The sequence below is a fragment of the Mus musculus genome, chromosome 10 (genome assembly GCF_000001635.26).
Source record: "Mus musculus strain C57BL/6J chromosome 10, GRCm38.p6 C57BL/6J".
Lineage (NCBI taxonomy): Eukaryota > Metazoa > Chordata > Mammalia > Rodentia > Muridae > Mus > Mus musculus.
In genome coordinates this window covers 108,682,027-108,707,771 of record NC_000076.6, presented here as the reverse complement: position 1 = coordinate 108,707,771, position 25,745 = coordinate 108,682,027, and the positions used below count along the sequence as shown (strand labels likewise).

Here is a 25,745-nt window from a genome sequence, read left to right as displayed (position 1 = left end):
CCCTCTTAATTCATTCGCATTTCACCTCCTAGAATACAGGGTGATTTTTAGCTGATTAAAATCAACACTCATATTTTATTCATGCTATCAGCATATTTTTATCATAATAAAATGTTCATTTGTCTATACTGTCGTTTGAAGTTATGACTTTGCAATGGTATGCCCTCACTCAGAAATGTCTCCTTAGGCAACTGGCCATTAATTTAGGTTCAGCTACATGCACACCAGTGGCATGGAAGAAAAATATCTGGCTAAATATTAATTTTTTTGTTTTATGAAACAGGGTGTGTGTGTGTGTGTGTGTGTGTGTGTGTGTGTGTGTGTGTGTGTGTGTGGTGTAGCCTTAGCTTTCACGGAATTTGTTCTGTAGACCAGGATGACCTCGCTCATAGAGATCTACCTGCTTCTGCCTCCCAAGTACTGAGATTAAAGGCGTGTGCACCATTGCCTGTCATGAGTGTTTTCTTGAATACATGGAAATAATGTCGCAAACATATCACAGTTTGGATCCTGACTAACAGCACACACCTGAAGTTTGATAAGTCAGCAACCTTGGTTTCTCCAACATAAAATGCCACAGATCCCCACCGTATCCGTTGCTGTTGTTAGCTAGAGATGGTGCCCACTTGTAAATATTGGAAAGTGAAGCATTATCACACTTTTAATTTTTTTTTTAGTTTTTGTTATCACTTGAAGATGTTTGTCACCCTTAATGCTTTAGATCCCTTTTCATCTTCACATATAGGCTCTAACACCAATTTGTTGATCAAATAAGTATAGGGAAATCGCCTAAAGAGATGAGCAAGCCACCTACAGGATAACTTCATATGGATAACATTGTAGTGTCTGTAACTGAAATGCAAAGGCACCTTTTTATCGGGTAGCCAGGCTACTAGTGTGCAACAAAGAAGAGTTGGTGTGGACACAGCACTCTTCAAACAGAAACGGTGTCTTTCTAAATCTATTCTTTGAAAACTTGTAATACAAACTATGATACACCGGTCCATCAGCTTATTGAGTGTCCCATATTTGGAAAGTTATTGTCCCAATGAAAGCACAAGTCGACAAACCACCATCAGTTTAAAAAAAAAAGAAAAATCAGATACTGTTTCCCCTAGTATTATGTTAATGTGAGATCATGATTTAATTATACTGCACACGAAATGTGTTCCTTCTTTCCCTTTTGAAAACAGACATATTATATCCTCACATATTATATCCTGACTATGTTTCTCCTCCCTCAGCTCCTCCCAGTTCCTCCCCCACCTACCCTCCCATCCAGAGGTCACCCCATCTGTGAGTTCACATGAGCTTTGCTTGTGTTGATTTAGAGGGTCTGTTTTCCCTGGCGTCCACCATTTTCCCTGGTGTTAACAATCCTTCCACCTCCCCTTGAATGATGAGGGGCGGGATTTGATGGAGACACCATGTTTAGGGCTGAGTGTTCCAAGGTGTCTCACATTCTGTATAATGTCTGATGGTGCATCTCTCTGTTTGTTCCCAGAAACTTCCTTAATGATGGCTGACCTATGAATATAGCAGAATGTCATTAGGAATCATTTTATTGCTTCTTGTTGTTGTTGTTGTTGTTGTTGTTGTTTTTACCCTAGGTCTCTGGGCTATCCAGTCTCCAGTTCATGGTCACCAGGCAGTGGTTGATATGAGTTCCATCTCTGGGTGTGGGCCTCAACTCAAACCAGGCATTGTCTGGCTACTCCCACAAGCTTTGTTGCAGGGCATCATTTCAGATTAAAGCCTTTGTGGCTTTAATTGGTGGTAAAGTTCCACCTTTGGTAGTATGCAGAGTACTTTCCTGTACCAAATACATGTAGCGGGAGGATGAAGGCACTCTGTAAGCACCAATTTGACTTTCCACACTCAATGAATTGTGTAAGTGTTATCTTCAGCGATGGCCCCTTGCCATCAGTTTGTGGAGAGCAATCAATAGTCTTGGCAAGCTCCTGGATTGTTTTTGGTTTCCCATGGGACTCCTTTGACTGACAACTCATTAGATTTAACCCCTTCCCAGTACTGGAAATTTTTGGTGACAGGAGATGTCTTAGGCTCTGTCTCCCCCGTTATTTGGTGAATTCATATAAATTGCCTTCATATGTTTAAAGAAACTTCGACTGTATTAGGTTTCTAGACAACCCCTCAATTGGCCCATAATTTTAGCTCCCCCTCCCATATTCCGTCCCTTGTGCCCCTCTTCCCTCTACTTCCCTCCCCTCTCCTCCCTTCCCCTCCTTATTTGATCCTCATGTTCAAGTCCCCTCATATCCATCCATAACTATTTATTCTACTTCCTTTTCCTAAGGAACTCTATCTGGCCCCCCTGCCCAGTCCCTTATTCTGTATTTATCCTTTGTGGTTCTAGGGGTTGTGGGTTATTGACTTAACAACTAATATCTGCATATAAGCAAATACATATCACATTTGTCTTTCAGTGTCTAGGTTACCACATTCAGAATGATTTTTTCTAGTTCCACCCATTTCCCTGTAAAGTTTATGATTTCATTTTTAACGGCTGAGTAATATTCCATTGTTAAAATATATCACATTTTCTTTATCCATTCATTGGTTTGAGGAGGTCTAGGTTCTTCCCAGATGCTAGCTGTTATGAATAGAGCAATAATGAAGATGGTTGAGAAATGTCTCTGTGGTGGGATGAAGCATTCTTTGGGTGTATGCCCAAGAGTGATGTAGCTGGATAGATTCACCTTCTTCCTGAGAAACTGCCACACTGATTACCACAGTGGCTGTTTATGTTTACACTCTTTTCTCCACACCATCACCAGCGTGAGCTGGTACCAGTTTTATTGATCTTAGCCATTCTGATGGGTGTTAGATGAAATCTCAAAGTACTTTTGACTTGCATTTTCCTGATGACTAACAATGCTGAACATTTAAGTGTTTCCAGCCAGTTGAGTGTCCTCTGTTGAGATGTGCACCCCATTTTTTATTGTTTTCTTCATAGCTACTTTTATGTGTTCTTGATATATTTTAGATAGCTGCCCTCTGTCTGCTATGTACTTGTAAAAACTTTTTCCATTCTTTAGGCTGCTGCTCTGTCTGAATGTTGGTGTCCTTTGCCATGTAGAAGCCTTTCAGTTTCATGAGGTCTTGTTTACTAACTGTTGATCTTAGTGCCTGTGCTAATGGTGTTCTGTTCAGAGAGTCTTTTCCTTTGCCAATTAGTTCAAGGCTATTTTCTCCATTCTTTTCCATTGGGTTCAGCATACCTGATCTTAGTTTGTGGTCTTTCATCCATTTGGAGTGCTCTTTGATGTAGGGTGATAAGTATAGATCTATCTGGATTCTTCTACATGCAGCTGTATCATTTGACCAGTACAATTTGTCAAAGATGCTTTTCTTAGTATCTATTTCTAGATTCCTTATCAAAAATCAGGTGTCTATAAATATGGAGATTTATGTCTGTGTCTTCAGTTTGGTTCCATTGACCAACATGTTTGTTCTTGTACCAGTACCATGTTGGTTTTATTACTATAGCTCTGTAGTACAATTTGAGGTTCCAGCAGTTTTTTTTTATTATTCAGGATTATTTTAGCTATCCTGTGTGTTTTGTGTTTTCATATGGAGCTGGAAAATGTCCTTTCAAGATCTATTAAAAATTGTGTCACAATGTTGATGGAAATTACAGTGAATATGTATATTGTTTTTAGTAGAATGGCCATTTTTACTATGTTAATCCTACTGATCCATGAACATAGTCAATTGATCCAGAATTTGCTCATTTTAAATATTTCTTTTATTTGTTCTTTGTCAATTTCAAATATGTCTATAACATATCTTGACCTGGTCATTATTTTAAAACCACTTTCTTAAAGTGATGTGTTCTCAGATTGTCAGGAGGAAGAAGGTATGAGAATATTTATGGGTGAATTTCAAACTTCATGAAAGCTTGACTCATTGCAGAGATTGAATAAAAATTGCTTCTTATTCAGAAACAAAAGCAAGGGAGGCAAGAGAAGGAGAAGGAAGAGAAGAGAGAGTGCCGCCTAAGAAGTGCTTGAGGGTCATGTCTCTAGTAGTCACCAATATCTGCTGCTAGAATGTTTTGCCCAGTTAAACTCCCTGATTCGATTCTAAATTGTTCCTGGTAGATAAAATGAAGCTGTGCACTTCCCTGTTACATATTTTCCTTAATAATGAGCATGTTAAAAGGTAGGCCACTGAAGTTAAACATTATGTACCAAAGTCAATCTTTCTCTAAACCCTTTATAGCATTTAAGTTAAAGGAAATTAGTCTCAAACCAGTTTTCTTATAGTTCGCATCAACTCAGTTCTTATCTTTTTAGCACCTAGGTTGTAGGGCATTAAACTTCTCCCTAATTTATAGACTAAATATATGGAACAGGTTCTAAATAAGAAATATGACTATCTCTCATATCAGTTAAGCATCGGAAGCTAAGGGTCTGATGTAAGCACAAGTAAAAAATATGAGGAAGAAATCAAATTACCAAAACATAGTAGAAAATAAGCTTATAAAAAGGCAGATGGTTAGCCAGGCAATGGTGGTACATGCCTTTAATCTCAGCACTTGAGAAGCAGAGGCAGACAGATCTCTGTGATTTGGGGTCCAGACTGGTTTACAGAGCAAGATCCAGGACAGGACTACACAGAGAAAACTTGCCTCCAAATAAAGGGGGTAGCTTATATGAGCAAAACAAACCTGAACTTAGTACTTTTTTTTCTTCTTTACATTGGGGAGGTCACAAGGGAGACAGGTGAACCCGGGAAGACAGAGAAATGAATGTGATTGGAGTGCATTGTGAAAAACTCCCAATGATCAATAGAAATATTATGTTGGGGGGAAAAATGAAAGAAAAACAAAAGCAGATGTTTGTATTGCTATTGTGGGGATCAGCTTGAGAGCGGCTATGCACACTGCCTCCTGGTTGCAAGAAATAGGCAGTGGCACATAAACTGGGCTGAACCTTGAGAAACATGGTTGCCTCCTTTTTTGCCAGTCCCATGGTGAGAAGTGGTTACTGAGACAACTCACCATCAAGGTTAAGGTGGTGGTTACTACCAACCTCTGACTCTATCAGTCATAAAATATCAGCTTTTCGTCACTGCTTTCTCTTACAATCCCAACAGAGCCAGATCCCAGAGTAACTACAGTACCAAACAGTAGAGAAGGTGTTGGTTTCTGTGGATATCTTTACTATGAAAGTTAGAAGAATAAAGTCCCCCCCCCAAAAGAAAACCCAGGAAACTTGCTTTTATATTACAACATGGCCACATTGTGTCATACAGTCTCAAAGCAACCATTGGTAAAATGAACCAGGTTATCCTGACTAACAGATAAACTAAGAAGATTTGCCTGTGAGATGGGATGAGGTTATCTCCCAGAACCACAGTTATCCAGAAACAACAGCAAAACAATGCGGTTGTTTTAAATTGATGGGAAGGGATGGGTTATTTTTGTAGATTGTAGGTACTGTTTGTGTTTTATGCTCACCAAATTCCACTGACACATAACAGAAGCTAGCATTTAGGAAGAAGGAAGCAAAATTGCTACCTTTCATAATTTATAGCTGAGATGTTTAGTATACAGACTTAAACAGTGCGAAGCACGTGGTTTCTTTGTGGCAGTCTCAATAATTCTCTATGCTATGTATCTTCTCAGAAGAGTCACCGTCAATAATTTCTCTAGGCAATAACTGAATAGGAACATTTCTTTCTCAACAGGTCTGAAAGGCATTTATTACATTTCTTTTCATTCAAAACAGAGACCTAGTCAAAGCACATTGCGTCATATTGGACACATTATACATACCCAATTTATTCAGTCAGTCAACACTTATTTACTTACTAGTAAGAACATTTCAGGGCCTATGGAACTAACCCAGTTCAGTGCAAACCTTAGCTCGATCATTTGGTAGCTGTGCATCCTTTGGCAAGGCTTCTCATCCTGAACACATAAATGATAACTCCTGATGAATGAAGTTTGTAAATGCCAGGTGCATTTATATGCTTAAAATGCCCTTTTAAGATACCTGACTATCACATTTTCGTAAGTATTGCATACCTCCTAATATACTATCTGAAGTATATTTTGCTGGAAGACCGAAGCATTTTTCTCCAGCCGTTGTAGTTACCACAATTGGAGCCGTGGATTGATTTTCAAGCTTTGCTTCACCGTGTGGCGAAACAATGACAATCTGAACAGTGTGATGAAAAGGGGCTTTGTGCTACGAGCTTAGATGTTTCTCTCAAGTGCCTGCAGCTCAGAAACAGTGAGAGTTCAGAGCTGAGCTTTAACAAAGCAAAGGCGAATGGGAATTCCAAACCATTTATCTGTAGTTTCTATAGACGGCGTGTTTGAGAGCCAATTGGCTTGAACCAACTAACCCATGCTTTTTCAGAAACCGTCAATGCACCTAGCTTTTTTCTTCCCATACAAAAGGGAAGGAGTAGCTTCAATTAATATTGTGCTTTAGAGCATATAAAATTGATCAGTGGAAGATGTCAACTCTAAAAGAAATAGTGAACAACGACAAAAAAGAAATAAAATAAAATCACAGCCATCACCAACAATGAGGTAAACACAGATTTAGAAATCATCCTGTCTATGTTGTTTTTGTTTCCCTCTGGGGTGTTCTTGTTCATATAAGGAAAGAAAGAAAAAATGAAGGGAGGGAGGAAGGGAGGGAGGGGAAGTTTGAACTTTGTCATTTTTATACTTGAAGTATAAAGATACTTGAAGTCTCTCTAATACATTTGAAAAGTTATCCCTTTTTGACCGTAACCTTCTCTGTGCTAGCTGAAATCTTGGGAGACCCATTAAAAAGCATAAATGTTCTCTAGTATGGACTGGCAATTTAAAAACAAACGTGGTTTTTGTAGCTGAAGTAATAAAATATTTTCTTAAAATAGAAATGGGTTCAAAAATTAGCATTGTTAATTTTATGAATTCATTATCAGATGCTTTCAGAAACAGCTTTAATGTCCCATGATTTCAGAGAGTTGTGTCCTTAGTGTAGGGGACTTTTCAGGTTTAAAAAAGGTTTCTTGATTTTTTTTGTCATTATTATAATAACTGAATATTTCATTTTTGGCTTAGATACTTGGTTTATTTCTATTATTTCAGTCCCTATTCTATGTATCTGAGAGAAAACTAATGTAGCATTGAATAGAATTTTTATTTAACCTAATACCTATAAAAATTTATGCTGATTAAAATTACCAAATATAATTAAGGTAATGAGAAACTACACTTGCTCACATTTTTTATAAAGTTTATCACCTTATAATATGTATAAATAATGCTCATTTTTCATCTCATGGTTTTGGCTCTAAGAAACTATTAATTATAAAATTCACTATCATTTTATAGTCCCTTGCCAGAAATGATTGCAAAGTAAATTATGCCAAAATAAATTCATAGCGTTGAACTGTATGTTTATCAAAAGAGCTCATTTCTTTAGATATGCTTAATTTTGTGGCATTCTTGTTAACATGGTTAAGGGGAAAAAAAGAATCTCCCCATGTGGGCTCCACCCCCTGCACCCTAGGCTCCATCCACCCCCTGTGGCACCCAGCCACTCCCCTAGGCCTCAGGCTCCGCCCAGTGGAGACCCGCAAGGCCTCCTGGGAAGGCTACTTCTGGGCAGAGTGCAGTGGGCCCAAGTCTTGAGTGGAGTAGGCTTAAGATGGCGGTGCGGATGATGCAGGGAGTGCAGGCGGTTTACCTTGAATCGGACGCTTTCCTGGTTTGTCTCAATCACGCTCTGAGCACAGAGAAGGAGGAAGTGATGGGTCTGTGTATAGGGCAGTTGAATGATCACGGGAGGAGTGACTCCAGGCTTGCATACGCTGGAGCTGAGATGTGCACAGTTGCGAAAAAGATGGAGGCCACCAGAATTGTTCACATTCATTCTGTTATTATCTTGCGACGTTCTGACAAGACAAAGGACCGGGTAGAAATATCTCCGGAGCAACTGTCTGCAGCCTCGATAGAGGCAGAACGGTTAGCAGAGCAAACAGGTCGTCCCATGAGAGTTGTGGGCTGGTACCATTCCCACCCTCATATAACCGTTTGGCCTTCTCATGTCGACGTGCGTACACAGGCCATGTACCAGATGATGGATCAGAGCTTTGTAGGACTGATCTTTGCTTGTTTCATAGAAGACAAACCCACAAAGATAGGCCGTGTACTCTATACTTGCTTCCAGTCTGTACAAGCATCGAAGAGTTCAGAATATGAGAGACTTGAAATCCCAATCCATATTGTACCTCGTACCACCATCGGGACAGTATGCCTCAGGTCAGCCATAGAGCTGCCGGGGATCCTATGTCAGGAAGAACAAGAGGCATATAGGAGGATTCACGGCCTTACACATCTGGACTCAGTAACTAAGATCCATAATGGCTCTGTATTCACCAAGCATCTGTGCAGTCAGATGTCCGCGGTCTGTGGGCCTCTCCTACAGTGGTTGGAGGACAGACTAGAGCAAAACCAGCAGCGTTTGCAGGAGTTGGAACAAGAAAAGGAAGACCTTATGGAAGAGCTGTCTTCCCTAGAATAAAGCAGGAAAACAAAAATGGGCCGATGTAAATACTTAGCATACGATTTATAAACTAATTCATTTCGACCTATTCTGACAAAGTACAAAGGTGATCCAAGGACGAAAGGGCACGGACTTGGGCTAACTGAACCTTTACAAGCCAACAAAATAAATTCTAACAGTACCTCAAAATGTTTCGTGGATTTAAAGCAAGATAGGAAAACTGGGGGTGGGGGGGGGTCATATTAGAAAAATCTTCAGGAGACAACTTTGTTTTTTAAGTTTTTAAGTTAGCTTTAAAGTTGTTTAAACTTTAGCCCAAATGCATAATCCAGAAGAAAACAAAGTAGATATACTGGACTTTACCAAAATTAAAACAAATTTATTTTGTTTAAAAAAAAAAAGAAAAAAAGTAAAAACACAAGAATTTACTTATATTATCTAATAACCATGGATAATATATGATCAATACTCAAAAATAAAAAAATCAAATAGGAAATAAGAACAAATAAATAGACATTTTCAACAAAGATGTATTGATGGCAGGTATGTGATGAAAATACATAGAACTTCTTAAGTCATTGAGGATTTCAAATTAAAACTAGAATGCGATGTGGTATGTACTTGGCAGGATTGCTAAAGAGAGAAGAGTGAAAATACCAAATACTGTTACAGATACAAACTATATTTCTCTTACAGCAATGACAGGGATGTGAAATATAAGTACTCTGCAGAAAAATTTGGAAATCTTGGATAAAGTTAAATATATTACCCTAGGACCCAGCAGTTGTACCGTCATGGCATTTGTGAGATTTTTGATAGCAGCTTTATTTGAGATAGCCTCAGATTACAAACAATCCAAATACTCCAGAATGGGTAAATAAATCATTTCTATGGTAAAAAGGGACAGACCAATCATAGATGCAACTTAAATGAGCTTTGGGATATATTATAAAGGGGGTGGGGGGGTTAACCTCAAAGGTTACTTGCTTTTTCAGTTGCATTTTGATAGCATTGTTGAAATGTCAGAACTTTGGAAAGAAGTAACAGAGAAACAATTTCCAGGGTTCAGGACTGTCTAGTTTAGTATCTGTGTTACTGTTGTGTATTACATTGTGGAATAAGAGTTCATCTTGAGCTGAAGTAGTTTTATATCTTGCTTCTACTGTTTGCTACATAAACCTGTTCCTGTGTTAATATGTTATAGATTTTTATACACAGAAACTAATCCATTTCAGATCTAGTGGCAGCGAGTCATGCACCACCGTCAGAATGTTGGCTCTGAAGTTCTACAGTTGTGGGAGATCTAGGAGAAACTTAGTAAAGGGGGCTTGGGGGGTTTGTACTTTCTTATAACTTCTGGTAAGTCTATATTGCAAAAATTATATATATATATATATATACATATATATATATATATATATATATATATGTGTGTGTGTGTGTGTGTGTGTGTGTGTGTGTGTGTGTGTGTGTGATATACACACACACACACACACATACATACAAGCCGGGCAGTGGTGGCGCACGCCTTTAATCCCAGCACTTGGGAGGCAGAGGCAGGCAGATTTCTGAGTTCAAGGCCAGCCTGGTCTACAGAGTGAGTTCCAGGACAGCCAGGGCTGCACAGAGAAACCCTGTCTCAAATCCCCCCATATATACATACACACACACACAACTTTAAAAAAAAAAAAAAAAAGAGTGCCAGAATAAAGCTTTTCGCTGCCTATGGCCTCTGAAAGCTTGCACCCTGCTTCAGTCTCATTCTGCTGGTCTTTATGGCACATGCTGACGCAGGCAGGCTTCAGACAGCAAACAGGATTCATTTACCCTTGCTTAGATTCCCCTGAAATGATTCCTGAGATGAACCGCTGCTGAGAATAACAACCTAACAACCGTCTAGAGCATCCCCAGGCAAACAGCAGCTCGTTCTGGCAGAAAGTGAAAGTGAGATGCCTTAAAAATCTTTAAGAAAACTCTCGCTCCAGACACAGGGTAGTGTGAAAATATACATTGCAAGAGACTATATCTGTTGAGTGTGCAATCTGTCACTCAGCATTTTTTTTAAAAGCTATGTAAGAGGAGCCCCACATCAATCAGTATTGTCAGATAGCAGCCTTCCACATACAACAGTTAGGGACAAGAGTGTGAACTTAGTAACATAATTTGCCAGGTTTGCATACAAATTGTCCTGGGAACTAACAAGCCTAGGGAACGCAAACATTCAGTTTGATTTCTTGTTGTGCTTTCTGGATTCCGTGAAGCAGACCTGCAGATAACCCTATGTGTAGTATTAGCCTTTGGATAATTTCTAGAGGAATTCAAAGGTATCTGAAAGAATCACACCGTGGTCGTGTGGGAACATAGAAACTGCTGTAGCACAGCGGTTCACAGCCTTCTGAATGCTGAGACCCTGTAATATAATAGTTCCTCATGTTGTGGTGCCTCCAACCATAACATTATTTTCATTGCTACTTCATACATGTAAGTTTGCTACTGTTCTGATTCATAATGTTTGAACCATAATCATCTGAATTTTTATGGTCTCAGGCAACCCCTGTGAAAGGGTTTCCTTACCCCCCACCCAAAGGGCTATCGCAGCTCTGGGTGAGACATCTGGGTTTGGAATCCTGGCTCTGCAAAGCAAACATGTGTTTGTTCTTGTTTGTATTCTCTAGACACATCAGAGTGTTTCATAACTTATATACTTAGATAATAGTTCTATTGGCCTTACTACATTTTTCATTCATTATTATTATTTTAGATGCATGTTGTATTCTAATGAAAGAAAGAAAGTCCTGTGTATTTGGGTGGATGGGGAAGTTGGGAGGTTCTGGGAGGAGTTGGGGAAGAGAAATTGTAATCAGAATATATTATATGAAAAAAATCTGTTTTCAATTAAAAATAATTTTAAAAGATGCCTTAGCAGATTATAGGTGCTTGCCTTGAAACCTGAAATCCTGAGTTCAATACTCAGAACTCACATGGTACAAATAAAGAATCAAGTACTCCACATTGCTCTTTAACCTCTGTGTACATATACTATGGCATGTGTGCCCACCCACATCATGCACACACACATACACACATGTAACTACATACATATATACGTTCTCAAATAAGTAATGTGGAGATAACTGGACCTCCTTACTTCAAAGATTATTGTAAGGAATATGGAAGGACAGTTAGAATATTGCTTGGTGCATGGCAAGAGATTTGTGTTTGAATATGGTTTATTGGCCTCAGACAAGTGTAGAATCAGACCCTCACCCTTCCTTATCCCTGCTATGACTGTGACCATACGGCATCTACATAGACCTTTCCCATGACCAGAGCCTGTGAAAGGGAAGCTTGGTGGAGAAGGCGCTACTCATGGGCAGACTCTGGGATTTGGGGCTTGGCGATGCCTCCTAATCACCATCTACAGGTCTATTATCTTTCTTTACAGAAAGCAGAGTTAAGATAAAAATGAGATAAGGGGGAAAGTACGGCAAATACAGACTCCTTAAACACATTGAAGCAGCTGTACATAAACCAGGAAATGACCCTTTCCTAACACAGAATCTTATTTCTTTTTTGTATGTTGTATGGAAACGCATGTCAATGTTTTCCAGTATTTTATCATCTGTTAAGTTAACCCAGAAACCAGAAACCAGCCACCAGCTACCATAACATATCCCTGTCATGTCTTGCTTCCCCCCCCCCCTTACATCTCCCAAGAAAGTGTATTTGTCTGAATTGCGGAGAAGATGCACCTTGAGGCTGACATCCAAGCACCTGCAAACTGATGGGAGAGGTTGCTATGCTGCTGAGCTGCACACTCTGCCTGAGCATCCTCAGGCAAGGGAAGAATTTCAATGAAAATGGCAACAGGAGTTCATTATTTTTCCAAGTTCTTTCCCAGTAAATGTGATCATGGTTCCTGGGGACCTCCCCTGCCTTTGACACTAGTGGTAGAATTAGAGTAACCTTTAGGAACAAGAGATTGGCAGCCCAGCTCTCCTTGGCCAGGTCCAATTCAATGGAAGAAGTATTGGGCTATGTCTTTCAGCAACTGGTACTTGCTGAACATCATGTAAAGAAAGGGTAGGGGCTCCTTACTGAACCTAGGGATTAAAATAGGAAAAAAGGATGCATGTGGCAGCTACATTGGCTTTATACCTGCTCTGTGACAGATGGAAGACACTCATGAAGTAAAAATCCCAGAATTCTGTCCTCTTTCTCTATACAAAAATACCCATTTCCTCGTGGCTCCTGGACTATTTTTAATGATTATGGCAAAAATAACTTACAGTTTTGGGGTCTTAGGTCTTATAATATGTTCTTTGGTAATACTTTTGATAATTCTTCACCTTTTTGTTTGGCCTTGAAGTTTTGTGTACTTTTATTACAAATTGCAATACTTAAACAGAGGTGGAAATGGTGATTTCTGTTGAAATTATGCAGTATAATAAAGTATCCCATTATTTAATCTGAGAAATACATACAAAGTTCTAGGTCTAGAGCTATACATAACTAAAGTCCTTAAAAGAATAAAAATGAGGGAATAGGTTGTCATAACAACAGAGATCCTGATTTCCTGTAGGTTACACCACAAAAATAAACCTTTATGAGACTTTACTATTTTGTCTACACTGTATTTCAGCCAATGGCCATTTTGTATATTCTTTTGCTGAAGAATTTGCCTTGCTGTTTTTCCTTAAGATTTAGTTTGTTTGAACGTGTTTTCAATCCAGCCTTAGGATGCTAAACTCACATTGTGGCCCTCATAAGAACAATTTTAACACATTGTTTTTATACTTTAAAATCACTCAGATTTATACCATATTAAGAACATAAACACATAGAATGTAAACATTCTACCAGAAATTTGACATTGACTCCATCTTTCCAACTGCTTTCATATGAAAGCCCTTTATTTACAAACAACACACAATCTGTGTTATGTCTCACCGTGTATATTTAGCAACTAATGTTCCCTTGTGCTTTCAAGTTTGAAGCTTTTTAAGACAAGGTTAATACTATTATTTTATAAATTGCCACAATTATTTGACTCTGATAGGTAATTTCTGATACTAAAGGTCCTATAAATTTCTTTGTATTAGAATGTATATCAGCAATTAATTCTTTATCAGTGATTCCTAGAATAAGGATAAACCCTTTCACCTATTTTGATATATTCTACTATTTGGGTCCATGAAGCATATTCCATTTCTACCCTTCCTCACAATTGCCCAGTTCCTTGTATGCTGGCCTTTGCTATCGATATTTTACCAAAATGCTAGGTAAATATGTCCTTGTTAACTTTCAGTTTTTTATTATAAAGAAGGAATTGATCACGCTATCTTTTCTTATCTCTGAGCAGAGACTTTATGTTCGTATCCAATAATAGTTTTTTTTTCCAGTATGCTAAAATTTTGTTCTCCCAAGCTAAATGACTATGCATATAAAGTTATGCAATCTGTTTCCTGTTATTTGGATAACATGTGTTTCTCATTCACCGGTAAATAGATTTAGAAGAAAATCATAAGTACACCAGTAGTGGGTACTTAAATGGTACTGTAATATTTGGCTAGCTGAAGAGACCTAGATCAGGGGCTGCCCATGTAGGACATGTGGCTTATGTAAAAGAGACACATGACTGTTTCTTTATATATATTTTTATGAAAATAATTTTTCATACATTATTGCCTCATCTCCTCCCAGATGATACCAGTCTCCTCCTGCATCCAGTTCCATGCCGCCTTTCTCTCCTTTTTTAGAAAAAACAAAAACAAAAACAAAACAAACAAACAAAAAATCCTGTCAAATAAAAAGAAGACAAAGAAAATGAGCAAACTAAGAAAAACAGAAAGGGAGGGAGGGAGGGAGGGAGGGGGGAAGGAGGAGGGAGGAAGAGAAGGAGGTAGAGAGCCAGAGAAACAAAGAGAGAGGGAGAGAGAGAGAGAGAGAGAGAGAGAGAGAGAGAGAGAGAACATACACACAACAGAACACATAAACAAAACCCAATTAGCAATTGTGAAGAGACCAGAATCGTTAAGGTGAAATCTTCTGGCAATTATTTCCTTAGGTTCAATGAACAGAAGTTCCAAGGATGACTTAGGTTGTCTCCGAATTAAACCTGTTTTTGAAGGTGGGAAGGGGTCATGAAGAGCAGCTGAGGGCTGGCATTGTGAGAATCCAGAAGTGAAGGTTTAACCTCGGTAGCCGTGGAAAACCCAGGATTGAAGGGCCCATTGAGAGAAGTTGGGCAGGGCACCATGGAGAGCACCCAAGAATGGCTCTTGGCAAAAGTGAGCCCACTTACAGTAGGAGACTTGAGGATTTTTCAGACAGCAGCAGAGCCGACTTCAGCCATGAGACTCACTGGGTGCTGTGGCAAACTCTCTGGAACCAAAAGGATTGTGAGGAGAATGGCAGACATTGAACACTGAGTTATTTGTACTGTTAGAGTTCATTTTTCTTGGTCTAGCTTGTGACTCTGCCTTGGTTCAATTCCTCTTGGAATAAGAAAGTATTAAACTTACTTTGATTTTGTAGGAGGTCATATTTGAGAGGTTAGGAAGTTTTTAAAGAGACTTTGGATTCTTAAATTGACTTTGGATTTTTAAAGAAATTAAAGTTGTAAAATATTCAAGTTTGTAAAACCTGGGAGTTTACGTTTTGAGCAAGTTTTATATTGTGATGGTTATTAATGTGATATTTGAGGGGTAAACAGAAACTGAAAAAGTTATTGTTAGCTGGTATTGTATTGGCGTGTCAATCTGACAAAGGGTCAATTGTCCTGGCTAGTCTTTATGTGCACCTGACATAACCTAGAGTCATCTGTAAGCAGGAAACTTCAATTAAGAGAATGCCTCCATAAGACCCAGCTGTAGGCAAGTTATAGGGCATGTTCCGTTAGTGATTAACGTGGGATGGCTTAGCCCTTTGTAGGTGGGGACACCCCTGGGCTGATAGTCCTGGGTGCGCTAAGACAGCAAGCTAATCAAGCCATGAAGAACAAGGCAGTAAATCGTACTCCTCCATGGCCTCTGCATCACTTCCTGTCTCCGGGTTCCTGCCCTGTTGGAGTTCCTGCCCTGACTTCCCTCAGTGATGGACTCTAATATGGAAGCATAAGTAAAATGAACCCTTTCCTCACTAGGTCGCTTCCGGTTGTAGTTTGATCACAACAGTAGTCACTCTGAGTAAGACAGAGAGCAAGTTTACTTCTTCCCACTTTATAAGCATCAACTTGAGAAGTCATACAGGTTTCCAAACTTCGTTTAGCTGGCGAATAAGACTAATATTACTGTTCCTGGAACTTCAAAGTTCCAAGCCAAAATGTTTTCATTTACAACCTTAAAATTAATTAGGTTTTGTTTTTCAGGTCAAAGGTAAATAAGCATTTTAAATGATTGAATGAGTGGATTTAATAAAATAATTCCATAAGATAATGAAGCTAGGTGAATTTAAATAATTAAGCAGACAAGGCCTGTTTCATTATCAGTGTCTTGATATATGGAGTCAATTATGCCACATTTACAGTTAACCTAAAAATAACAGAAGAGGTAAATTATTGATCAGAGTATCACCTCCAGTAAAAGTCAAAAAATGACTAGGGATAAAACTTATCCTTGATCAGAGATTCAAGAAACACTTGCTGTATAATGTTTATTGTGTTCTAGGCTTCCAGTATTATGCTATTATAGACTGTTATTTTAAGTCACTAACAGTTTGAATGTATGCAATCACTTAGCAGCATTTCTAACAGTAATATCCATAATTTGTGGGGTTTTTTTTCTTTTTAAAATAATACAAGATGCTTAGAGTATAGAACATGGCTGTCATCAACAATCTTGTTCTACACACTCTGGGAAGATATCATTAAAGATTAAATTTACACAGGAAAACTGGGCTCGTACACCTAGCTAATAGGTTTGAGGGCTTACATGGTATTGTCGGGAGAGAATGCTAGTGACTACATTTGGTCTTAGCCTTCCCGGAAGGAGCTCTCCACTCACTGTGGTTCCATAAATATTTCATGAGCCAACATAAAGTAATATGCTAATGACAGCCTGCTTACCCTGTGAGCAGGTGCAGTGTGGGCAGCGTGTTTTCATCTTACACCTGTAAGATGGGGTCAGGCATGGCGTTCTGAATTGGCTTTCTCTTTGTTTCCCCCATCACAGTTCCGCTTGAACCAAAAATGGTGAGTGCCAGTCGTCCTGAGGCCCTGGCTGCCCCTGTCACCACTGTTGCGACCCTTGTCCCACACAACGCCACTGAGCCAGCCAGTCCTGGGGAAGGGAAGGAAGATGCCTTTTCCAAGCTGAAGCAGAAGTTTATGAATGAACTGCATAAAATCCCATGTGAGTATACTACCTTCACTTGAATAGAAAGAAGAGACTGAACAGTCATTAGAAATCATTGGAAAATCAGCTGATTTTATATGGTAGCACTCCAGTGACAAGTGATTTTGGAAATGGAAAATGACTTTTTTCTTTATCTGTGTTTTATAAATAATAGCACAGTTGATAATGAAATTTTATGTGTTGGGTTTTAATATAAGTTGATCCTTCATTTTCTGTTTCTCTGATAACAGTAGTGCCTATAGGTTGTATTATATGAAGTTGAGACTGGTATTGATGGAATTGTTATATAGGAAAGACTACATGGGCTGATACCTTCCCACTATTACAAGTTTGATTTTCTTTCCTTTGTTAATATTTTTAAAACCTGCCTTTCTTTCATTGATTTGTTAATATTTCAAAAGCTTTCACCTACTTTTAATTTATTGTCAATGGGAAACACGAAGCCAATGGCTAGGCTTATTGGAGTAAATGGAGCACGAAGTCTAACCCGTGGGGTTTACCTTTTCAAATTTTCTTTGTATATTTACAGATATGATATATTTACTGTGTATAATGTCAGTATTTTCAGCTATGCATACTGTATATTGACCTACTTGCTAAGTATCATGTGGGCACTACCTCACATAGAACTATTTTCTTTCTTTTCTTTTTTTTTTTTTTTTTTTTACTGACAACATCCAACCTTCACTGGCTTAGCTCAACACTACTACAGCCCATGTTGTGCACTAAGTCTCTTGAGTTTACTTTCTTCTCTAAACCAAAGTTTGTATCCTTTGGCCGTTTCACTCAGCTGCTCCTCAAGCCCTTCGCCCCAGGTCCTTTGACCTTCACATGTGCTCTGATATGTGAGCATGTATGCATGCACACACATGCACACACAATGTTTACACACACAGTCATAATAATAAATAAAATATACAATGTAGGTGAATGTGGAATGTTCTCTTTCTTAGTATTAGCAAAGGATTTGTTTTCTTGGTTTATCTTTGAGATAGTGCATCTAAATAATATTGATCTTTGCACATTAATGTTGGGTCATTTAACTACTGAGTCCATTCATTACTTCTAAAAATTTGGGAATTACTCTCTGAGTCTCTTTATATGATCATATCATGTGCAAACAGGAAAAGCTTTTCTTCTTGCCCACTTTGTGTGTCTTTTATTTCTCTTTCTTGCCCGATTATTCTGGCTAAGACCTGCCATAGTAAGTTTCATGATTGTGCATCTTTGCTTTCTACATTAGAGGAAATTTTTTAAATATTAACTCTGGGGCTATTATGTACACCTTTTATCATATTGAAGTATAATTTTTGTATACTGTACTGGCTGGTTTTGTGTCAAGTTGACACAGCTGGAGTTATCACAGAGAAAGGACCTTCAGTTGAGGAAATGGCTCCATGAGATCCAGCTGTAAGGCATTTTCTCATTTAGTGATCAAGGGGGAAGGGCCCCTTGTGGGTGATGCCATCCCTGGGCTGGTAGTCTTGGTTCTATAAGAGAGCAGGCTGAGAAAGCCAGGGGAAGCAGGCCAGTAAGTAACATCCCTCCATGGCCTCTGCATCAGCTCCTGCTTCCTGACCTGTTTGAGTTCCAGTCCTGACTTCCTTTGGTGATGTACAGAGGTATGGAGGTGTAAGCTGAATAAACCCTTTCCTCCCCAACTTGCTTCTTGGTCATGACATTTGTGCAGGAATAGAAACCCTGACTAAGACATATACTTAATTTGTTGAGAATTTTTAAGAATATTCATTTATTTTCAAATTCTTTTTCTTTTAAAATGATCATATTGCTTTATCCTATTAATGTGAGCTATCATATATATTAATTTACAAAAATTGAACTGTCCTTCCTTTCCTGAAATTAATCAAGCCCACATCGTTAGTAGCCTTTTTACATGCTCCTGAACTCAGTTGTTCAGGAAAAGCCCTGGACACAGTAACCAGGAATAGTGACATCTAGTAGCTTTTTATTCATTTTTGGTGGCCTTGGCTTTTGTATGAGCATGATGCTGGCCTCTTGAAATTGGTTTAAAAGTATTCCCTTAGTTGGAACAAGACTGGCAAAAGTTGAATTTCTACGTAGCATAATATATTGGGACGTGAGGATAACTTGGATGAACCCAATCCAAGCAGAGAAGATAAACAAGCTATTGGAATATTCCAGATGAAAGGCAACATTATGAAAATGTATCTGTAAGAGCTTCTCACGCCTCAAAGACTAGAAATGTGGTCATACGTCCACGCTGTTCACAAATCCTCTGAAACCTGCTCTGAGTCGTTGGTCATTACTCTTCTCAGCAGGAGGCCCCATTGGAGGAGAAATGGAAGGAGAGAGATGGCCCAGAAGCTCAAGCCCTAGAGCAAGAACAAGATCCCAGTTCCCCTTTTGCTCTGTTGCCTAGCTAACGGACTGGTATAAAAGCCGGAGTGCTCTTTATAGAACTTGGAGGTTGGAATTCTAGAGGTTAAACATATGCATGCATTATAGATTTAAACTCGGGCTTAAAGACTACTTTACTAAAATAGTTGCCATAAGCTCTCAGAGAAAACAGTGAAAGAAACAGTGAGATGCATGTCCTGCCTCGTGTGTAGCTGTCTCCTCTGGAAGAGTCACGAGTATGAGGCACATGGCAAGCCTGATAATCATCAAACTGAAATGTGCTCCCAGTTAGCAGCGTAACTCATGTCCTCCTCCCTTTCATGTTCATTCAATGTCATCCTCCTACTTAGGGTCCAGGCAAGCATGGTATTTATAATCCATGTAACTCACTCATCCATCGGTGCCAACATGCCCTGGCCCTCAGTTGTGCTCTTTTTCTCCCCATATTATTTAGTGCCATCTACAATAGTGTATGTAGATGTATTACTTACTATGTGGTTTTTAATTACTCTGAATCATTCCAAAGTAATAAAAGTTCTGCGCGGGAAGTAAGTTATACATGTTTTGTAAGTGGTCACATCATTCATGATGGGGGATTCACAGAAGACTCTCAATGTTTATTTGACCAATGTTTATTAAATGAATGAACAAATATTAACCCACCTTCTATCCTACACACTCCCTCTTAGATTCTGTAGCCTTAAGGTACTAACAAATTAACGCAAGGATTTTGCATTATATATGTTAAAATTCCATTGTTTATTCTTACCAAGGCTATTCACGTTTATAAAGCAAACTATTTCCATCTTCATGATGGATGCCCTCTGCTTCTTTCTCACAAAGTTTCAGACATTACATTTTTTTTTCCTGTTCATGTGTAGAAAAATAATCAACTGCAAAAGTTTGCATAAGAAACCCCTTGCTTGGTCCACCTTAGCTGGCCTTTCTTTCTTCTTCCCAAGCTATTCCCCATGATTAGGTGCTGGGAATGATAGTGGATAACCATGTCCTCCTCCAAAGAACTTTGCTTTTAACCTGTCACCCACAAGGCTAGAAACAAGAGGCTCTCCTAAGGACCTGTGCAAAGTATTATATTGCTAGTGTTTTCCTTGATATTATAAAATGAAACAAGTAAATATCTAAAATATTTTTATTTTTCATACAGTCATGCAGCTTTATTAAAAACATCTAGCAGTAAATAATCTACATTTTCCTTTTTAATCCACTGAAACTTTTACTGCCTGTGTAATTGAAATTTCTAATGGGTTTTTTTTTCAGACAGGAAGCAACAATAAGGAAAGTAAAATATGTCCCTAAACTCAAATTCCTTCAGGGGCATATGCTATATAAAAGTTATCACTTTTGACTTGGCCTAACACAATAAGATGCTAATGACAGGTAACAAATTAGAATATTAATCGATTTTGGTCTCTGAACTAAATCTTGGCTATCTGGCAGATGTGGTTTTTGCAAAATTGATAGCAAACAGCTTTATTCTGTCACTTGAAATTCCCACTTGGAAGAAGAGAGGTGTCACAATGGCAAGGAGTGTGCATGTCATTAGTTAGGTAATCTACACAGTCCAGTGTGGAGCATATTCAAACCAAATTGCCCTGATGATATCATCCACAACACCGTGGGGCTTACATGTAAAAGGAGAAAGAGCAAGAGAGAGGAGAAGGAAATGGTAAATTCTCTGAGCATTTTTATCTTTCAATTCATTCTGCACACTCTTATCTAAATGAAGCAGACAAGCATTTCCAGAATGCGTCTTTATTTGGCAACTTTGATTTTACCGTGACTAAGGCCATGGTTGGTTTGTAAAGCATGAACTCGTGTCATCCAAATAGCTATGATTAAGGTTTTGATATTCATGAGCTTCTTGAAGGAGAGTGCACCTTTCCTTGTGTACAGCAAAATAAGCAAATCCTCACTCTCAGTCCAGGATAGGAGGAAGAAGTCGAAGGATGGCTGTGCTATTGATGCAGAAATGTCTAGGGGTAAACACTCTGATTCAGAAATAGACACAATTTATGGGCACAGGCTGCATGAATCCAATCCTATATCTCCAGCACCATGTCTGTGTGACCTTGGGCAGATTAATTGTTTATGCATCCATTCCCTCCTGTTACCAAGATAGGATCTCCTGTCACTCGGGTGGTGGGTAAAAGCATTGGCGTGTACAAATAATCAACGGCAAAAAAAAAATCATGTGCAGGGTGTCTAGCACAAAGAAACCACACTTGAAATGTTAGCTATTATTAAATTCACACTGTCTTTTTTAACAAGTTTCCATTTCTATTTTAGAAAAGCCCTCTATTTAGGTCAGTCACCCAGACAGAGAAGATTCCAGAAACTTTGCAGCTGAATATATGTGCACTATATTCTTTAAGCCCAGGCCTCTGGTACCTGTTCCAGGGAAGATGATGGAGGGCTTCCTTGGCCCCTCATCTAACCTTCTTACTTTTCTGTTGACCTTGCTTTTTCAAAGCCCTGCACTTAGCCTACATCACATATCAGGAAAGACTTAGCAAAGCTTTATCTGTCATAGGTGCTAAAGGAACGCCAATGTGCTTGTTCCATTGTCGAAAATGGCCTTCTGCGGAAATTACCCTGGTCAAACTACCTTCCTATCATCTACCTTCACATCTCCACCAGAGTTTAAACATAACTAACCTGGACCCTGCCTTCTCTTCAGGTCCCTTGGCAACCCAGGGCCTTCTGCTCTGATTTCCATCTCCGAGCACTGCCAAAATTTATCTTCTTTATACTTGCTGTATACATCTTGATACTGAAAGGGTTACTGTTGAGTTTCATGAAGTCAGCTATGTCTGCCCATTATTGCTTACCAACCTCCGTAGTCTGACAACTTCTTGTCCCCCTCCCATGCTTCTCGGCCCTCTCCCCACTTCTTATTCTCTACAGGCTGATCAAGTTTTTCATCACATTCATTTCTCAAAGTGAAGCCCTATTTTCCTGGTGTCACCTTGATCACACCTCTCACTCTGCATTCAATTCTTAGTCTACATACCTGCTATGGGAAGTCTTATTCAAATAATGACTCTTATTGTGATCCTGATCCGTAGCCACCAATTCTCTGCTTGAATGTAAGCCCATGAACACTTACTCTGAAATTTCTCTCAAAGCCAGCTAGTGCTTCCCTAGTGATGTTATCTCTTGCTGGGTTCCCCCTGGCCCTGATATATTAGTTTCTCATTGAATACCCAGCCAACCTGTCCCCATCGGGATGAGAAGTCCCTTGTTTTAAAGGCAGGGCCATGTGAGGCTTCCTCCCTTTAAAGCTCTTCATTCAAATCTCTCACCTGTATTGGTTATCTGCAGGGCCTTCTGCTTGCTTTCCCAGTGGCAGGTTAATTCCCAAGGCCCTGGTGTAGTTACTCACACATCTTTCTTTGTCCTGTTCATGTAGTGTAATTTGGATCTGTGTAGTACTGTATTGAGGTTAGGACCAGGAAAAATCTCTTTCTCAAAAAAAACAAAAACAAAAACAAAAACAAAAAACCAAGTGGCATGGAGTTTTGCTCAAGACTAAACCAATTCATGCTAGAAGCAACTGTGTAGATGTCATGTTTCAAAACTTTACACTACTAAAAGTAGTATGATATTTATCCCACGTTTGAAGAAACTGGACCCTGAAAATAAATTTCGAACCTTTTACCACAAGGGTCCTTTACAAATGAAACATTACATGAACACTGAAAGGGGAAATATGATGAAGCAAGACTGATGTGCTATTAGTCTTCCTGCTGATGTGACGTCAGCAGCTACGGAGACATCTAACTGTAGGAACACTGAACAGGGGGACCTTAAACCTCAGGATGAGAAGAGCAGTAACTAAACAGCTAGCAATGATGCAGTGAGCATCATGTAAGGATGCGTGCATCCGTCAAGAAAAGTGTAGCTGGATAACTTTGTTTTCCCTCCTGTGGCTGAAAAATGAAGATAATGACATTGCCCTATGTCAGTGTCATGATTGTTAATGTCAAGAAAGTCGATGACAAGAAAAAGATGAAGAAAACCCTTGGGGACACAGTGATCCATGGCGGGTGAAGAACAGGAATTTCTGCTCTGATCACCATCTATATTGAGCACTTGGCAAGCCTATGTGTGTTGTGCATTATATGAATCACCAATAAGCTTGCAAAAACTGCCAAATAAGAACAGCTACTATTTCCACTGCATGAATAAGAACTCAGAGGCTTTGGTAGAAAAGAGGGTTGTCCAAAGGGTTATTCAAGCTGGAGAGTATAGGGGTGGAGGTGTTGTTGGGAGACATTTCCAGTTTGATGATTTGGTCACAGATGCTTCACATCCTGTCCACTGTTGCTTAGTACAGCAAAAGACTGGAAACGAGTGATAGCCGGTGAGCCTGCTCAGAGACAGTTCTATTGTGATTTATATTGTAGATGATTGAAGACGTGGAATGTGATCTTAATATGATTCCTGCTCTTCCTGCATCAGCCAGTGTGATAAGTGAATAGGTATTTACTTTGGTTCTGCAGTTTTTTAAATGGTCTTTATACTCAGATACACAGCCACGCTATTCAAAAGTAGCACACTCTGGACATGAGTGAGCTCCATGAGTCAGCTTCCCCTATCCGTTGACTCAGTTCTTCTGAAACTTCAGAGAGGCATGGCTAAAATGTTAACTGAAGTCCTTAACTTCTGTGAAATGGAGAATCTGAAAGAAAGAAAGGTTCAATTCTGATGAGTTTTCTCAATGGTAAGGACTTTGCAATACTGACTTCATCACAGTAGTGATGACGGAATCTATTGAGACAAAAACACTTAGCAGTAAGTGCTACTCACACGAGCTCATCATAGGCACAAGGCAGGCATCTACACGTTCATCCCACAAAATTTCAAAATCCCAATAGGACACACATATAAAAGAAAACTTTATAAGTATATGACCTAGAACTATTTGTGTGTGTGTGTGTGTGTGTGTGTGTGTGTGTGTGTGTGTACATGAAAGTACAAGGTGGTTTTGTATGTCTCTTAAGTGTATAAAACAGTTTAGCTTTTATTATAATATCTGTCTAAAGCCTAGTCTTTGGTTTTTGTTCCTGATTAAAAAATAATCTTTTGATTGTCTTAAAGTCTAGTGACCCCTCTAGGAGTTTCAGGCATCTAATTATTTCATTTTTTATAGTGTTGTTACCTGAAGATTTCTTTATATAATTTTTATCAAATTATTACAAATTATTTAATTGTAAATCTGAGCTTTAATTCTCCTTTATAATTATCACATTTCATTGAAATTTAAAATTATATATATGTATATATATATATATATATATATGTATGTATGTATTTTATATCACCTGCTCACCTTGTGAGACAGAAAACTATTTCAAAGTATTTGTTACAAACTGTAGTACTGTAGATACTGAATTGAAGCAAGTGAGCAATATAATTCTAGCAGTATTCTGGGGTCTGGGTGGCTACTTAAGCTAACTACATGCCACTGAGACTGCAGTTCAGGAAGGACTTTTATGTGTCCTTATGGTTTCCTTCAGGAATCCTAATATGCAGAAAAATCCCCCCCAAGAAATTCACACCTTTAAAATGAACAAGTATTAAGGGATTCTATAAACTTCCAAAGCATAGGTGATTGGACATAACAGTAAGCTATAAAAACCACCAAATGAATTAAGATCCAAGCTAAGTTCCCAGAGCTTACTTGGTTAGACTTTGTTGGAATCTCAAGGATATTAAGTGAGCCCATAGAAGGAAAAATAAGGGCTGTAAATAACACCAGGGGCTGATATTTAATGCAGCTCAAGAATTACCTTGCAGGAGTACTTTACAAGGAGACAGAGATTTTTCTAAATAGCTCTCAAAGTCAGTTCCTTAACACATAACCATTACAGTACAAAACCCAGGTTGTCATTAAGCAAAGCCTGCCTACAGAAGCAAATTCAATAAAGCAAGCTATGGATGTAGAAACCTGGGATCCTGCTGTTCTGCTCGCTCTTAAGACTATATCGATCCCTTATTGCATGGCTGACTATCAGGTTTGGGACACTTTCTGTCCCATTCGATAAAGAAATTAGAGCAAAAAGCACAAGAAAATTATGTGGTGGTCTGTTACACTCCAGCACTTGGCTTTATTTTTCTTTGTTTGGTTTTTCACTTAAGAGAATATTATAATAAAGGGATTGAATGAGCTTAGATAACTTTGAAGTAAAGAGTAAGAAGATAGTGGGCCATTTAAAGATTTCCTCACCAAGAAACACTCTAATTGAAACTGCTGCCCTGGAGAAATTCTGAAACCATTTGCACTCTCCTACTTCTTATATTTAAAGCTGTTTAATATCTCTTTCTCTCTCTCTCTGTCTCCCTCTCTCTTTCTCTCACACACACACTCACTCAGAGAGAGAGAGAGAGAGAGAGAATAAATAACATAATAATATATTACAAATACTCGAAACATACATGGCTGAGAAGTATA

General features: G+C 38.8%; 2 protein-coding genes across 14 annotated transcripts in view; both read left to right on the top strand.

Annotated features, from left to right (window-relative positions):
* Syt1 (synaptotagmin I) overlaps positions 1-25,745 on the top strand; it is a 513,331-nt gene that overhangs the window by 303,209 nt on the left and 184,377 nt on the right. For 12 of the 13 annotated variants that reach the window (XM_030244984.1, NM_001252342.1, NM_009306.3 and 9 more), the window contains one exon: positions 16,709-16,888. In XM_030244984.1, the coding sequence (XP_030100844.1) occupies positions 16,726-16,888 (163 nt within the window). In that variant the 5' untranslated portion in view covers positions 16,709-16,725. Of the gene's footprint in view, positions 1-6,381; positions 6,569-16,708; positions 16,889-25,745 lie in introns of those variants that run through there. The other variant, XM_006513447.2, reaches the window with a different exon arrangement.
* Gm5136 (predicted gene 5136) lies at positions 7,612-8,728 on the top strand. Its single transcript, NM_203660.2, has one exon. It carries the CDS (start codon positions 7,680-7,682, stop codon positions 8,553-8,555), a length of 876 nt encoding a protein of 291 aa, NP_988991.1. The 5' UTR covers positions 7,612-7,679; the 3' UTR covers positions 8,556-8,728.